The 16,004-nt window shown below is 38.7% G+C and overlaps 1 protein-coding gene across 2 annotated transcripts in view; it reads right to left on the bottom strand.

Moving 5' to 3' along the window:
- The window catches only part of BICC1 (BicC family RNA binding protein 1), an 89,781-nt gene that overhangs the window by 20,686 nt on the left and 53,091 nt on the right, over positions 1-16,004 (bottom strand). The window contains exons 2-5 of one of the 2 annotated variants that reach the window (XM_054277316.1): positions 8,150-8,350; positions 2,418-2,497; positions 1,101-1,259; positions 102-155 (exon numbers count right to left, since the gene is read on the bottom strand). In XM_054277316.1, the coding sequence (XP_054133291.1) occupies positions 102-155; positions 1,101-1,259; positions 2,418-2,438 (234 nt within the window). In that variant the 5' untranslated portion in view covers positions 2,439-2,497; positions 8,150-8,350. The remainder of the gene's footprint in view (positions 1-101; positions 156-1,100; positions 1,260-2,417; positions 2,498-8,149; positions 8,351-16,004) is intronic. The other variant, XM_054277315.1, reaches the window with a different exon arrangement.

Raw genomic sequence — 16,004 nt, 5'->3', positions numbered from 1 at the left:
CACCAGACAGAGGCAGACAGGAGTTCCCAAAACTAGAGTTGTCAAAACTACGCATTTTTTCCCTGTTTTTAGGGGTACACTACACTGAGCTAGAGCATTACCCGAATTCTGACTCTTGCAGACTCCACTCCAGCTGGCTGTCCTGCAATAGACACCTGGAAAAGCAAAAATGTGAAAAACATTGGATCGTATTTTCAAGTGAGGCATGGAGAAGTTATTCAGATAGTTGTGCTCTCCTTAAAAAAATTAAAAAATCTAAGAAAAAAAATCAACACATTTCACACTTGCTGACATCCTAATTGTTCTTTAAACACTAGTTGAGAACTGCAGCCAATATTAAAAAAATGCTTCAGCATCTTATGTTATATATATTTAAGCAACTAGAAAAAAAGGATACATCAAAAAATACAGTGTTTTAGGTTAAATAATGGAATTACTACTGCATACATGTGCTCAATGCTAATATTCAGGCAACAGTAGATTTTCCTGAATGTTTTGAAATTACTGCATTTTGCTCAGCAGCCATTAGGATGCACAAGTGGGAATTCTAAGTACAAGGATGAGAGACTTGAAAGTAAACATTCCACCAATATTAGCACTAGAAAAGATGAGCAATTCAGGCTCAATGATTTATTCTAATGAAGTTGAACTCTTACAATAGGACATTCATTTCTGCTGGCTATTTGCTAAGTTTAGTCTTCAACAAAGTTACACCATAAGCAAAAAGCCCCAAAAAATCAATCAACATGCTGAATAAGTCATTGTGTTGAACAGGAAAAAAAAAAATTACAAAAGCAGATTTTTTCATACCACTTCTCTACTATTCACACTAAGTTGCTGACTTCTGTATGCGCAAAGTAATTTTAGCTTAAAAAAATTAAAATGATTCATGAGCCATCACAAATTGTTTCCATCTGTTTTTAAAGATTTGCTCACTTAGGAAGCTCTGTACTTTCCACACAGCGTGAAAAACAAAAATCTATTTCCCTGAATATGAACACACCATCCCCAAAAAACCCATATTGATGAGAGAAGTTTAGAAATGTTTTATACTCTCAGGAATTACAACACAAACGAGCTCAGTATTAAACAACACTTACTTGGTTGCTTTTCTCTGCTTGATTGTTCCTATTTGAGTCTGGAAAATGGATATGGCATCCTGTTTCCTCCATCACTTTTTTGATATTATTGCCACCTTTACCTATCACATGAGAATGTTCTGTATGTGAAACATCCATCTTCAAGGTTACCCGATTGCTCTGGAAATCAAGCAGCCACAGTTTGACTTGGTCATAGCAGAATCCCAATATTTGAGTTTTTTAAGAGTAACATACTTCAAAATTGTATTTCCAAAGTATTTTTGCTATTACTTAAACTTCTACTCAAGGATGGTGTTTTTAATAGGAATCAGGTGGATGTTAATTTGGTCTTGTTTTCTTTCTAGTGAGGAAATAAATAGTGGAGATAAATACCCCAAAGACCCATCTTCAAAAACAACTAATGCTTTTAAAATACCGTTGAACTTTCATCAATTGTGACATAAGTGTCCTTCTGCAATTTATTCTGATTTCTTTTAATTCTGTGCTCTTTTGAATGAAATAATGCATGCCTGTTTGATCTGAAAGGAATACATTGTGAAGACTTTGCAAATCAAAGCCATGGGACCAAGTAACTGTTTTTTCTTCCTCAAACAGTGTTTTTTGGTACATGAATTTTTAAAACACACAAACACTGCCTACAGCTATTCTTAAAAGCTCTATTGTTAACAGCTCACAATAATGTTGTCAATAGTTGTTAAAAAAGTGGTGCTTATCACTGGAGTGCTCCTCTTGGCAATGTGCTCAGAGAGCCAGGAAGGTGCCAAACTGGTACACAAGAGCCATACACGCTGCCCCAAAAGAGCTGCTGCTGAATAAAAATAATATCTGATGAACAGAAGAGACCTCAGCCAAAATCTAGATGTTTTAGAAATTCTGGTCCTGATGTTTCAGAGTGCAAGAATAGAGTAACTGTTAAACATAAAACAGCATAAATGCTCCTAAAATCAAATTTCAAACAGAAACAAAATTTTAGGTTCTCTGAAGTGGTTGCATAATCTATTGCTTGCAGTGAAGCTGTATTTCAGATTTTGAAGTAAAACTCCAATTCAATGAACAAATCACTCATGCTTTTAGCCATATGGCAGGAAATATTATTTCTATATAATTCAGATCTGGAAAAGCTGCTTCAAGCAAGTATTTTTCTCTCAAAATGTTTAAATATGTGGGAATACACCAATATCAACATCTGCAAGGCATTTATTGGAGACTTTGCTTCAGAGCTTCCATAAATACCTCCTCTTGAAATGCGCCCATTAAAGATATCAATGTCACCACAAAATTAGGGGCTAAGGTGTCATTCTAAGAAAGTTTTCTTACTTTTGTGTCCAAGACAGACATGATTTTCTCTTTTGCTTCCTTAACGTTCTCCTTTTTTCCAGAAACTTTAATATGGGGATCTATAAAAGAAATAAGCTTGTAAGAAAAATACAGTACAATACCTATAAAAAAATTTCCTCACCACTCCAATAAATTTGAGCCCATTATTCATAATCCACTGATAAACCATACCACCAGCCTTTGGGATTCAGCTGAAGGCCAAAATGTCTTATTCCATCCCTCCTGCCCCACAATTAGTATTACCAGAGGAATTTAATAAACATAAGAACCAACTTAAAATAAACAGAAATCAAATTCCAAATGTATATCACAGTATCATAAACACTGTCTGCAATGCAATTACATAGCTAAGCCACCATATCTTCTCAAACCAAAAGTAACAACAGACAACTCATAGCTTTTTGGCAGCCACCAAACTCAAACCCTCCCTCATCATCACTTTGCTCTATTTAATTAGTCTCTACAAATACTCTTTGCAGTTTTAACCTGGCACTAAAGGTGTCTCCACCCAAAGTTTCTGATTGCAGTTATCAAATGAAATTTAAATGACATTTATTAAAGCAAATTGCTGAAATTCAAGTGCATAAATCAGCAGGAACACCAGTTGATGGGGGGTTTTGCCCAGTGAGATCTAAAATATTTATTCTACAGCCCACTTGGTTTACATGATAATCTTCACACCACTGCCCTTAAACAACACAAGGTGTTGGGCTGAGCTATCAGGTGCAGTTCTGCATCCCATAATATATACCTGGTCAGAGAGTACAGATCCAGCTTTGGAAGTAAATCAAGTACCAATTACTGCAAGTGTGAAAATGACACATCAGCCAGTTTAGCAGCACCATCTGGTGTCCAGGAGCACAAAGTGCCACTGTGCAAAATTACCCCCAGAACATTAAATGTAAGTTCAGTTACAGCAAACCAAGAAATGCCCAACTCCCACCCACGTTTCTGTGTGCTAGAAACAAGGGTATGACATTGCAGGTGATGCCTCTTCCCCTGTTCTTGAGCCCTCTGCCCTTCTGCAGTGTGTTTTTCTCCTGTATTACAATGAACTGCTCTTAAAACAAAAATTCTCAACCCTCTTCTGACCCTTGAATTAATGTAATTCATTATGCTGGGCAAATACATACATCTTAGGGAATATAAAAATAAATATATTCTCAATGGAAGGAGAAAACAGCTGTAACACAACAGATCTGCCTTTTGCATCTGAATGATTGAAATCACTTCCCTGCTAAAGAAATGTGAAATAATACAACTTTAGGCTGTAAACCTGTTCTATTTAATTGAAAATTGAAACTCTTTAAGTCATGCCTGGATACTCTTTTCATTCCAACAGTAAAAATAAGCCTCTAGTCTTTACCACTGAGAAGTCCTGAGCACATTCAGCTGGGGATACAAAAACACTGAAGGAACACAGGATTTGCTGCCAAGTTTCATGAAAGTCAAGAAAAATGCAGCATTTTGAGTTCTGAGAAACAGATATATTTTATTTTTTAAAATGGAAAAACCGTAGTCACAAAAACATGGTACGCACATGGAACCTACAGAGGCTTCAAAAATCTGCTGCTTCAGCCTTTCACAATGGAGCAAAGTCAAACAAAACCCCAACTAAATAGTCTTACGGGCAAATTTTCTTTTCTTTTTAAAGTTGTCAGGAAGCCATGTGGTTGTAATGCATTTAAGCTGTGAATGATATTTGAAGTGGATGTTGCAGTCAGAAATTCCCAGAAGCAGATTCTAGCACACTGTGTGTGCTCCAAGTGCTCTTCATTTGCAACCAGGAAAAACACAAGCCCAGACCATCACCACCACTGTGGAGATGATTTTCACATATTTGTAAACATTGTATTTAAATACACATTTGATTATATGTAGGAAAATTACCTGAAATCAAGCCTGGCATCTTATTAGTACTAAAGGAGATTACTATCATTCCATAATATTATTTGCTCACTCATGAGTGAAAATACAGTTTAGAGTACCTATTTTTTCCATTTCTCATCTCAGCTGGACACCTCTTTTCTGTTGATACTGACAGCTTCAGCCAAACATCCTGTATTTCTACACTTGTTTGTTCTTTTAAGATGAAAAAAAGCTCAATCGCTCAGTTTAAAAACAAAATAAAAAAACCCACAAAGTAAAAAAGAATCCATTGATGCCAGAGACTGTTCTAAAATATGCTACCAAATCTTTTAAAATTGGTCTTAAGTACCCTCTCCTTAACTGATTTCATCTCAAGGACACAGTGGTTGGAAATGGATATGAAGCAGGTCATTTTAAGCCAAAGATATTCTTACTGTGAGTGTTGTTCCCTCATTCCTTCAGTGAAAAACTAATTAAATACAACATCCTCATCAAATTTTGCATGAAAAGAATTACTTGTAACTAAAATATTTTGAAGTGTTTGAATTGGCCTTGCATGAGTTGAAAGCACATTGAAACTAGGGACGATCTGCAGGAAAACTCACAGGTACCCAAATAGCAATCAACAAACAGATCATTTCAGCAAACAATTAAGAAATTAGAGAGACAATTAGATCATAATAACCTGACTTTCTGTGTATTACAGAAACAAAATTAATTTCTTCATATAGCTATGGAATCAAACAGCTTGTTTGCTTTGCAGCTGATTCCATGGATTAACAGTTACATTTAATTTAGGAAAAAAATCCTACCATGTCTTAGGCACTAAGACAAAAATCTTGGTTGGATAAAACTCTATATTTAATATTTGAGTTACCTACAGGTGTGATGGCAGCAATGCACTGTCAAAGCCCCCAGAAATCCCCATGACACTCTCAGAAGTGTGGAGAGGATTGTCAGGCACAAAACTGTGCCAAGTGTGATGATGTCTGGAAGTGACAGTGCAGATAAGCACAAAGCAGCCCTCCAGTGGTTACTGCCACTGAGCCACCTGGCCATGGCACCCAGCACCCACTGAATCAAACAACTCCCCTGGCTGGGGCCACAACCATCAACTTCTGTCCAGGTGATGCTAAGCCATCCCTAAGGAACACCTGTTTTTACTGGAGAAAAAAACCTGACCTTGTTCTTTAAGCTCCTCTATATAACTGGGAGTATGCTCCATATAAAACTAGAGAGCAAAGAGCAGGTGCCTACCACAAATAAAGACAAGAGACACCAAAGCTTTGTAAGCTATTTGCAAACACAGAACAAAGGTCTGTGCACTAGAATCACATAAGGCTTTAACACTTTATTTAAAGTGTAGTATCAGACCCTGGAAAAGGTTTTAACTCATAAGAAACAACATTAGTGTCATGCAAACTATTAAAAATGCCATTCTATAGTAACCCATCTTTTCCATCAATTTTGAAGGGCAGTATATTTTTCTTTAGGAATGGAAAAGATAAAATTCATTTTAACAGGCTTTCCCCCTCCACCTCAAGAATGGAGGAATATTCACATAGAATAGAAAGCTGAAGTTAGGCAACAGACACTGCTGGAAATTTTTCTCAACAGTCTTCATGTTGCCAGACTCCTGCCTTCAAGTGGTCTTTTATTGCTCCTATCCTCAAATTCCTCACTCCACACTTTGGCAGAGTTTCCTCTCCCCAGTCTTTGTCCACAGCTACACCAGCAAGCCTCCAGCTTTATTGCTACTATTGTGTGTGACACTCAAGCAAACAAAACAAAATTCCTCCAAGCAAAAGTATATTTGTGCCAGTGCAAATGCATCTACACCAACTTCTCCCAGGCAAGAAATATTGCTAATAATGAAGCCATTTAACTGTATAGGACTCTCCTGAAATTCAAGTGTTACATTTAATGTCTGGGGCAGCTCTTCAGACTACAGCTATGCATCCAGCTTGTTTACAGGATGAACAGCCTTAAGTTAAGTAACACAAATACCAAAATACCACTGCTCTAAAAATAGCCAGGCAACTGGGCAACACCAGGGCAGATGACAGTCATTCTTAACGAGGGGCTGATTAAGATCTGAATAGCCCAAGAGTATTACAGAACTTGAGCCATTCAAACAAAAAGACAAAAGAGACCCAGCATTTTTAAGGGACAAGTTATGACAGTGTCTGTCCCAAAAGTACCAACAAAAACACACTAAGCTATGTGAGAAGTTAAAAAGAAAAAAAAAAACAAACAACAAATTAACACATAGAAGTTGGTATGTTCTCATCTGAAAGGGCAAGTACACTGATCACCCTACAATAAGATGAAAAAACAGACCTATAAAACAAGTGAGTTAAGCAAAAAGGTCAAATAAGGCTTCCTATTAATATGGAACAAAGGATAATTAAATTGAAACCATTTACTTAACGCCCATAAATTAGGAAATACTGGGTGTACAGTTTTAGGAGTGGACATTCCCTCACCAAAGTAGATGATTGGTAATAGCAAAGAGAGACTTGAAATGGCTCATGGAAAAGCAACATGAAGGCTAAAAGCATGGAGCAAATGCTCAGGAGTAAAGGCACATGCAAAGGAGCTTGACTGAATAACAAAGTAAATTCAGCACTTGGGCACTTGGTGCTGTTGGCTTAGCAGTTTAAAAGAATTCTTACTCTCTCTCCAATACAAGTCATGGCACTCACTTCTCCTCCCAGTGCCTAAACCACAGAAGGAAAAATCTACTCGTGTACTAAGGCAGAAAGCAATGAGCCATTTCCTACTGCAGACTCCTGTGTATTCTCAGAGGTATCACTCAAAAACAACAAGTAGTTTTTTTCACTTGTGGCTTGTCTTTTTTCTTGCTTTTAAGCTGAAGTTAGACTGCAGCATCATTTTGTCTGCAGGAGATTTCACCCAGCTAACTTGGGCATGATCAAAAGCCTACTCAGAGCATCATAAACCTCAAGATGGGCTGCAAGCAATTAAAAGTGTCTTCAGAGGAGACATATCCTGAGGCTCTGGGCATTCTAGGGGATCTGTTTGTTGTGGACAAACAACTGATTATGAAATGTCCCTGGGAGGAGCTAGAGCCACTGCCTATATGTGAGCACACATTTGAAGGACTGTTTTCTCAGCATTTTTTCACTCTTAACTTTCCCATTACTGGCACCTACCTCCAAACCATCTTTAGAAGAATTTCTGTTCAACTCAGGACATGAGAAGGAAGCTGAGAAAGCACTTGTTGCACTGTTCTGCACACTTTTCCCTCCAGGGAAGGCAGTTTACACACAGCCCTTCACTCTTGTCACAGTTTGGTTGCTCTCACCTGGGGAGCATTAACCGCCAGAGAGAGCACTGCTTTTCAACCCTGCCCTGTAACAACTGCATGATGTGCAGCCAGCAATCCCCTCCTCGCTTTTCTCCACCATTTATAGTGACACACTTACATACACAGGCAGACATATAGATATTCACAAAGCAGAGACTGAATGACACACCAACCTTATGCACACAGAAACCTGAAGAAATGCAGCACAGCATCTGGTAGAGCAGAGAAAAGAATTTTCTTCCTCAAAGATTTCAGTGTAGCTCAAAAGAAAGCATCAATATCTGCAATAGGCTACTTAAAATGGCTCTTGGAGTGAAGTATCTGTTTGATGTAAGCCTCACAAATTAAAAGAAATGAGATGCCTGTACATGAATCATAGCTGAACCCCACATTTGGATCTCCTAGCAGCTTTGAAAAATCCCCACAGAACACTGAAAATTCATGTTCAGAATGACCAGAATTAAATGAAAATTAGCCAGAAACATCAGATAAGCTTTAAAAAATAGATTACCTGTACAACATTACGTTTGGAGAATTAAACTATTGATGACTGGATTTCGGACCACTGACAGAGGAAATGAAGTTGAAAAGACTTCTCTTAAAGCATAAGCAAAGAGGGAAGACAAGGAAGAGGTAACAGATCATGTCAATTTAAACAGAAAAGTGACCAGATTTCAAGGGAGAAGGGGAAGACCAAGGTGGAGAAGAAAACCTGAAAAGAAGAAATGAGAATGAATTAATTGTAATCACCAAGACACTCCATTTCAGTTACACAACTTTAGTTACCACCACGATCAGCTTAAATTCCTTCTTTTACTTCCAAAAAGAGCCTTCAGGGACATTTTGCAAATACAGTCAGCTACAAAAAGGCACATATCATGAAGCCCTTCTGCTCTTCAGCCTTTAGCCCAAGCAGCCATCCAAAGCAAGACAATCTCTCAGCTGGACACAAAGCCTGTTACGGCTTTTTTTTTTCCAGCACGGACACAACAAATTCACAGTTCATGACTTAAATGTCTGTTGCCATTGCATCTCAAAGCACAAACACAGAATCACAATGCCTGGGAAAGAAAATAAGCAATACAGAGAGGAAAAAAAGCTATAGTATTGCAAGATCAGCTTAATAGAGGACCTAGAAAACAGCCACAACATTCCTGTCAGAAATAACACCACTGTATCTTCATTGCACATGGACTCAGGGTTGCAATTCTGATGCATAAATCATGAGATAATTTTAGTTTCTCTCACACACATTCTCAAACAAGTCCTTGTGACTCCTTTTTCTAAATAAAAAACATCATCTGACTCGTGAGCTGAAGTTCCTGCCTGAGGCTCAGCCTTCCTTGCAGCACTCCCCCATCCAATCCCTGGCTGCAGCTTTCAGTGTCTGATTGCTCTGACAGACTGCACCCCCTGTGTGAGCTGGGCTGGACACAGCCCCTGCAAGGCGGAATTCTGGGGCTGGACCACCAGCAGAACAGGCAGTTTGCAGCTGATCTGGGAAGAGAACCTTCATCTCCTGAAGAACAGCGACTTAAAAACTTCCTTTCATGGAAGGATTCAGAGCAAGCAAACACTGCCCACACTGCTCCTCTGCAAGGGTAATTTCCTTGTGATATACTGAGAAATAACAGCACCAAACACCTGAAAGATGCCCAGTGTTGCCTTTCAAATCAAGAAGTCATTCCTGAACTGTTCTCAGATGAATTTTCTCTGCATCACTTCTGTCCATCTGTCTCTCCCACTATTACATTAATAGCAAAACTCACCTCTGGGAAATTTATCACCTATTGAGCATCTCTGCAATGTGAAATTCAGCAGTCACTCTGATAAATTGCATTTGGTGTCCCAAAAATTGAGTTTAAATAGAAAGATGGCCATCAGAGTAGAACACTGAGTCTCCAGTTTACCTGCAAATGCAGTGCAGAGCACATTGCAAAGTATCTGCTTGCTAGAAGCTCCTAAAAATCCAAATCCAACTAATTCCAATTTTCACTGAAAGATCATGACAAATTTGTACTCTCAAGTAATTTAATTACAGCAATAAGTTTATGTAACTACATTCCAGGGCTTGAAATTTCAGTTTTACTATAGTTACTGCCAAGCACACTCACTGGATGTTAAGTCCCTTGATAATTCCCTTCATATTACAACTGTGTTTGTATTCTACCCCTCCCTTGTCTGGCCAAATGTAAGCAAATCACTGCTCTTCCCAAATAAACACAGCAAGCCCTGATCAAAACCAGAAATGCCCAAAATCTTCCTGCTCTTACAGGAAAGAGTAAAGTTCAAATCACTCTTGTGTAAGTGTAGTTACAGTACAATGCTCACCTGCTGGCTCCTTTGCTACCTAGAATTTCCTTAAAACATTCATCAACGTGAAACATTCACCAATGTGACCATAAACGCATTTTATCTTCCTCTGAGCCAGTACAAATCCATGAGTTTAAGCTCTGGTGGCTGCAGGCACACAGAAATGAGATAAAAGGCTCAAGCCAACGTGACTTTCTTTAAAAGCCTCCTTGCCTGTCACCTACCCTGCAGAATTAATGGCTGGGGCTGCTTTCTGAAGTGGCAGCAGTCTGGGAGAAGTGACTCCAGCAAATGAGGGATTTGCTGCCAGCTGCTGGCACAAGGGATGCTGTGGGTTTGTGCGTGTCCAAATGCTCGGATCAGAGAGAACCAACACCAACTCCTGTGGCAGAGTTTCAAATGGCCTGGGATGGTCTTTCTGTCCATTTATTTATTGCAAAACAGGGAGGAGTCATCTGTGCTTGAGTCAGCTGCTCCAGAAACAAAAGAAATAAACAAACTTGTGATCTAAACACAACGGTTCTTTAATTTTTAAAGTACACAGTTGTGGGGTTTGGGGGAATTTTTCTTCAGAATGTAAGAAGGAGTCTGCACTGACAGTTTCTCATTTACAGAGAAAGTTAATAAAAAGCAGATGGAGGTCACAATACAACAACTACAATATGTGCTGCAATTAATCTGGCACTCCAAACAATCAACACAATGTCAGCAAGAGACTCACTTTAAGTCTCTAAGTCAATTACAGACTGATTAACAGCAACACATTACAGAAATTATTGACCATTTACAAAGTTGCACTGAGGTAAGAAATCCTTCAGCTGCAATAGGTGCCTTATAGGTTAATTAGGAAAAGTACTTCTCCCAAGTATTTGATTAAAGTGAATACTTGGGAGAGGTACTTAAACAAAAAGAGGTTTCCCCTCAAAATATTCACAAGCCAAACATCATAAACACATAAAACAGTGGAATTTTTCCACCTTTACATCTCACCCTGAGGAGAGCAGCCACTGGCCAAAGAAAAACTGGATAATTCACATGCATGCACTCATTTCAAATGGCAAAATATGTAAACACTGTCACTCCTGGCAAACTATCAAAAAACCAGACTAGAAGAAAGTGAGGCATAGGAAGTTTGAGCCTCCAGATAGAGAGCATGTCCACTCAGAAAAATGATGGCAGTGCTGTTCCATTTGAAATACTGAGAAAAATCAAAGAAAATCAGCCTTGCTTCAAGTTCTACATCCACAGCTCGAAGAAAAAAAATTAAAAATCCCTGTGTTACTTTTCCAGTAACTGTTTCTCTAAAGAAAAAATAATTACAGTCCCTTTCCAGCCATCTCCTACAAACATTTCACGTCCCACCAATTTGCAACAGGAAAATGTAGTCCCAGATGTGGATGAACACATAAGTCAGCTGAAAATTGTCCCCACAGTGTATCTGTCTAAATACTTGTGGGAGAATACAGGTTTTACAGTAACTGTAGCAAAATCAAATTCTAGTTCACAAGTACAGCAAAGAAAAACCCTAAAAATTGCTAATTCCATCAATACTATATTTATGTTATATTCATAAAGTTGCCTGCAACTGATTTTACTTGGGTAAATTTCAACCAGCATTAAATCAAAGGAGTTCTGTAAATACTTGTGTATTATACAAGGCATGAGAGTTACTTGAAAAATTATCAGCAAACACTAGACTTAAAAACCAGAGAATTGCTTGAGAGAAACCACAAAATATGACCCAGAACTGCCCATACTCCACCATGCCAGTCTAACTCCTGAATGGCAATGCTGGGCATAGGTTTATGTCAATATTTTAGTTAGCAGCTAAGGCCTCACATACCTCACTCTCTGCGTAACATTTAGCCTGCCCATGAAAAAATGAAGAAAAAACCAGCTTGTGCCATGAGGTTGATTAAGGCACTGGCAACTGAAAGAAGTCAGCAAGAAAATTCATACCATTATCAGCAGTAGAGAGCATCACCTCTCCCTACGGCTCTTGCTCACATCTTTTCCCTGCCTTCAGATGAGAGCACAACAGCAAAGGGCACCATTTGCAGACACAGGTTTAGAAATTGCACTTTAGGCACTCAGGTCTGAGTTACTAGATGTTCATTTTCAGTTGCTGCTGATGCTGGCAATGAGTGAGGTTAAAGTTTTAGTTGCAAAAATAACAGAAGATGGAGCAGAAAATATGCAAAAAATATCTGTGTCCGTTAATGTATGTTAGGAAGAAAAAACGAGAGTTAATGGCCAAGAGGCTCGTAATTCTTGATAATTCCTTCTTTTGGCTGATATGCTGCTTACACTGCTAAGAAGCAATTTTCTATATAATGAGTCAGCTGATTAAAAGCATAACCCATTTGGTAGTAGCTTTCTTATCTTGGTCTGGCACTCCACCAGTAATTCATTCTATAAATGAACTTCTCTGTAGTAGTTTCTTTTGGTTTATTTTTTTCCAACCCCATCACTCTGGAACTAACTCCATCTTACTTATGGAATCCAAAATCTGCTCCCCTCCCAAATGCATCCATCTACACTGTCATGGCATTCCTACAGGGATTCCTTCTTGTAGCATCCTTCAGTAAGCAAATCCACAAGAAGAAAATAAAAAAAAATTATGCACCCAAATAGCCACTTTCCATATTTATTCCCCTCACAGAAAGCACACATTCAATCTGACAATTCAGATTTTTTTGATGTGACCAAATGTGCATCTATGAGCAAAGTCAATCCCCCTTTGCAACATTCCACGTGACAGAGGAAGGAGAGCTGAGCATGAGCAGGAATTTGCGCACATATAGCTACAAATTTACTGCTGGAAATCTCAGTGGGGGTGTTTGGCATTAGAGGATTTTAAGCCAATTCCACAAAAAAAAAGCTTGCACTTTCCTGAAGCCCAGTATTTTCACAGCTTACTTTCTTGGCTACTACTCTCCTCCAGCACTGCAAAACCAAGTTTACATTATTTGACATTGCACTGGACACAAATCCAATCAGCTGGATGAAAGCTGCACTCAAAATTAATCATTTTTATTGCCATCTTGGTTTACTTGCACACATTCTAACTGTGATTTCTTTTAGTAGAAATTGCCAATATCCTCAGCTCCCATGGACTACAAATTCATATTTTGCATTCCTGGTATTTTAAGTCATCCATATGTTTTGATGCAAAATAAGACATCTGGTAAATGTTTAAGAAATTTAAATTGCAGCCATCAAAACCGTAACTTTATGGAAGCTGCACAAAGACATCAAATGGGAATGGTGACATGTTAGACACTGAATCACTGGTTTAGGACAGTAATTAAAGTACACATCAATACAGCAGCATTTAGCAGCTTTTCCCTAGGATATTCATTAAGTAAGAACCTCAGAGTTGTGTCTGATCTGATTTCCAAGACAAGGATATGTATTGGAAATCCATGCCAGGCACCTATGAACAGAAAGCTGGAATCCTCCCCTTCACCTTTTGGAATATGCATTTTCACCACCTTCCTCCTTTGCACCTCCCATCTGTTCTCCCATTTACACCATCTTTGGCACTAACTCTATCATTCTACTCTTTCAAAACCCTCATTTCTTTAATACTCCCACTCCAACCTCATATTTCCTGCCATCCCACCTACCTCTTTCCAACTGGCTTCAGTCTCCTCATCAGCCTCTCATTTCCTCTCCGTGTCTCTCTCCATTCCACTTCATTCCCAACTTTGTCCTTTCCCACAGCTTTGTTCCCATTAACAAGAACTCATTTGCCTTTCCCTTTCACAGGAGTTAATACAGGGGGAAGATGTTGCCAGCAGCCCTCTGAGACTGGCCATGGCTGGTGAGCATTGCCAGATGGTTTTGGTCTCCCCAGCTAAACGACCCCAATTCCAAAGACAAAACTACCTTAAAAAGCATTTACCATAAAAACACAAAGTTTTTTAAACATTAAAAATCTGGACCAAAAAAATCACCAGAACACTAGCTATGCCCAGGAATTTGTTCAATTTAGATTTGACTTCCTTTACAGACAAAATAATCTTGCCAAGTAATCATGGAATTAAATGACCAGCACAGTTTTATGCAAGGTTAAGTTTGTACAGATGAAAAGTCTAAAATTCTGAAAACTCTATTACAGCTATTCTTCAGATATTCCCTCCTACTGCTACTTCAGAAAAATTCTATGATTCAAATTACAGTTTCCAGAGGAAGTCATTAAAGAGACCAGAATTTCTATCAATGATGTTTTTGTAAGTTTGCACTTTGCCTTTGGCACAGACTCTGTCTATATTTAGAATGCACAGTATAAAGAATGCTTGAAATCAAAGCAGACAAAAATATCACAATTTTACTAGTAATACATCCAATTTGCAGGGGGAGGATGATACTCATGCACGCTGTAATTACAGAAGGTTTATAGGGCTTCATCAGGGTTGGAGCAGGGAATGCAGGAGCCAGCCCTACCTGAAAGTGCTCCTGTCCCCTGGAAAGCCTCTTTGGGGAAGCTACAGAAACACTGTATCATAACCTGAAAAGACTATAATTTTTTTTTGTCAGCTACAGAATATCACACATTAGGTATAATTGCTTCAGAGTATAAAAAAGTAGTGTTCTCTCCAGTAATATTCAAGGGCATATGATCTTTTTTCCCTTCAAACTGTGACAAGACTCTTAAGTAGATTTTCATCATGCATTTTGTTTCTCTAAGCTTTTGAGAGCTGGAGGGTTCTGGCCTCCTCCACTCAAAGCATTTTTTGTTCCAAACCAAAACAAGAATTCAAGTCCTGTTTGCTAACCTGACATATCATTGCCACTTACTGAATAATGCTTAATTGTGCTTAATGCATCATTGGTGTGTTGAAATTAGCACCCTCAGTTACTCATATTAGTGTCAGATATTTTCATTCAGTAATGCATTATTTTGGCAGCAAGAACTTCTCAGCATCCCTTTATGCCTTCTCAGCCATTAGGATTGAAACACATGGTAGCAGGAGTATGTCATACTCTAAAAAAAAGAAACATGACACTTAGCCTTTTTTAACACTTCTCCAAAACCAAACCCAAGAAAAAGTACATGGTGACAAAAGAACAAAAATGTACTATAGACAGTTAACACCAAGAGTTCATCTTCTCTCATGAAAAATACTCAAGAGGATGAATAATCCTGTCTCTGAAGGAAAAAGCACTAGAGTAATACAAATAGCATTAGTTTTGCTGTAAAAAGGTCGAACAAAAATAAGCTTAATGTCACTCTAAGGAACAGAAAAAACTTGTAACTTCCAAGACCCTTTACCAGATCTGACTGAAATTTTATTTTGTGAAGCAACTGCATAGATAAGAAACCATGTTACTCCCCCCTCCCCAAACACTGCCAGCATTCTCAAGAAACATTGCAGAGCACCCTTTATCTCCTGACATGAGCAACTTTCAATTGCATGGCAGAATCATACGTGCAATTCATCTACTTTGAAGATATGAGCAGAATTTTTTATAAAGAAATCTACTTATATACACAGTCCTTAGCTGGACAATTGCATAACAGGGTGAATCTTTTTTCCTGTTTTTAGTGAGGTCAAATAAGAGCTGCAAAGGAATTTTGCTGCACACAGAGAGAGCTGACACAGAATACTCAAACCAACAGTTCTGTTGTCATGGGCACCAACAAGTAAAAGGTTTTTAAATGCCAAGATTTTTGAGAAAAACTTCACTGAACTGGTATAAAGTCAGACCCAAAACTTTACACCTTGGGAATCAAAACTAAGCAGCTTCAGGAAAAATTTTGCTGACAAAGGAGCACTGGCCCCCACAAGCCAGCGGCCCTGAATGCCCCCTGCGTCAGTGAGACTGGCACCAGGGCATGCCAGGCTGCAGGGCTGAGCTGCCTAGCAGGGAGCCATGGAGGCAGGGGACAGCCTGGAAGCATGCAGCAAGGCAGGAGAGAGAGGGAAGACCACAATTGTGTTGTTTGCCAGCTGTGAAAACAATTATGTCTCCCTGATTTTGTTTCTAGCAGAAGTAGTTACAAGTCTTGCCTTTGCAAGTGCTTGGGAAAGGCACAGGTGAGTGCA

The sequence above is a fragment of the Melozone crissalis genome, unplaced genomic scaffold (assembly GCF_028551555.1).
Source record: "Melozone crissalis strain CALT ecotype California unplaced genomic scaffold, PUWL_Pcris_2 ptg000019l_1, whole genome shotgun sequence".
NCBI lineage: Eukaryota > Metazoa > Chordata > Aves > Passeriformes > Passerellidae > Melozone > Melozone crissalis.
Note: the sequence above shows the minus strand (reverse complement) of the source record. Positions and strands in the feature narration are given on the sequence as shown.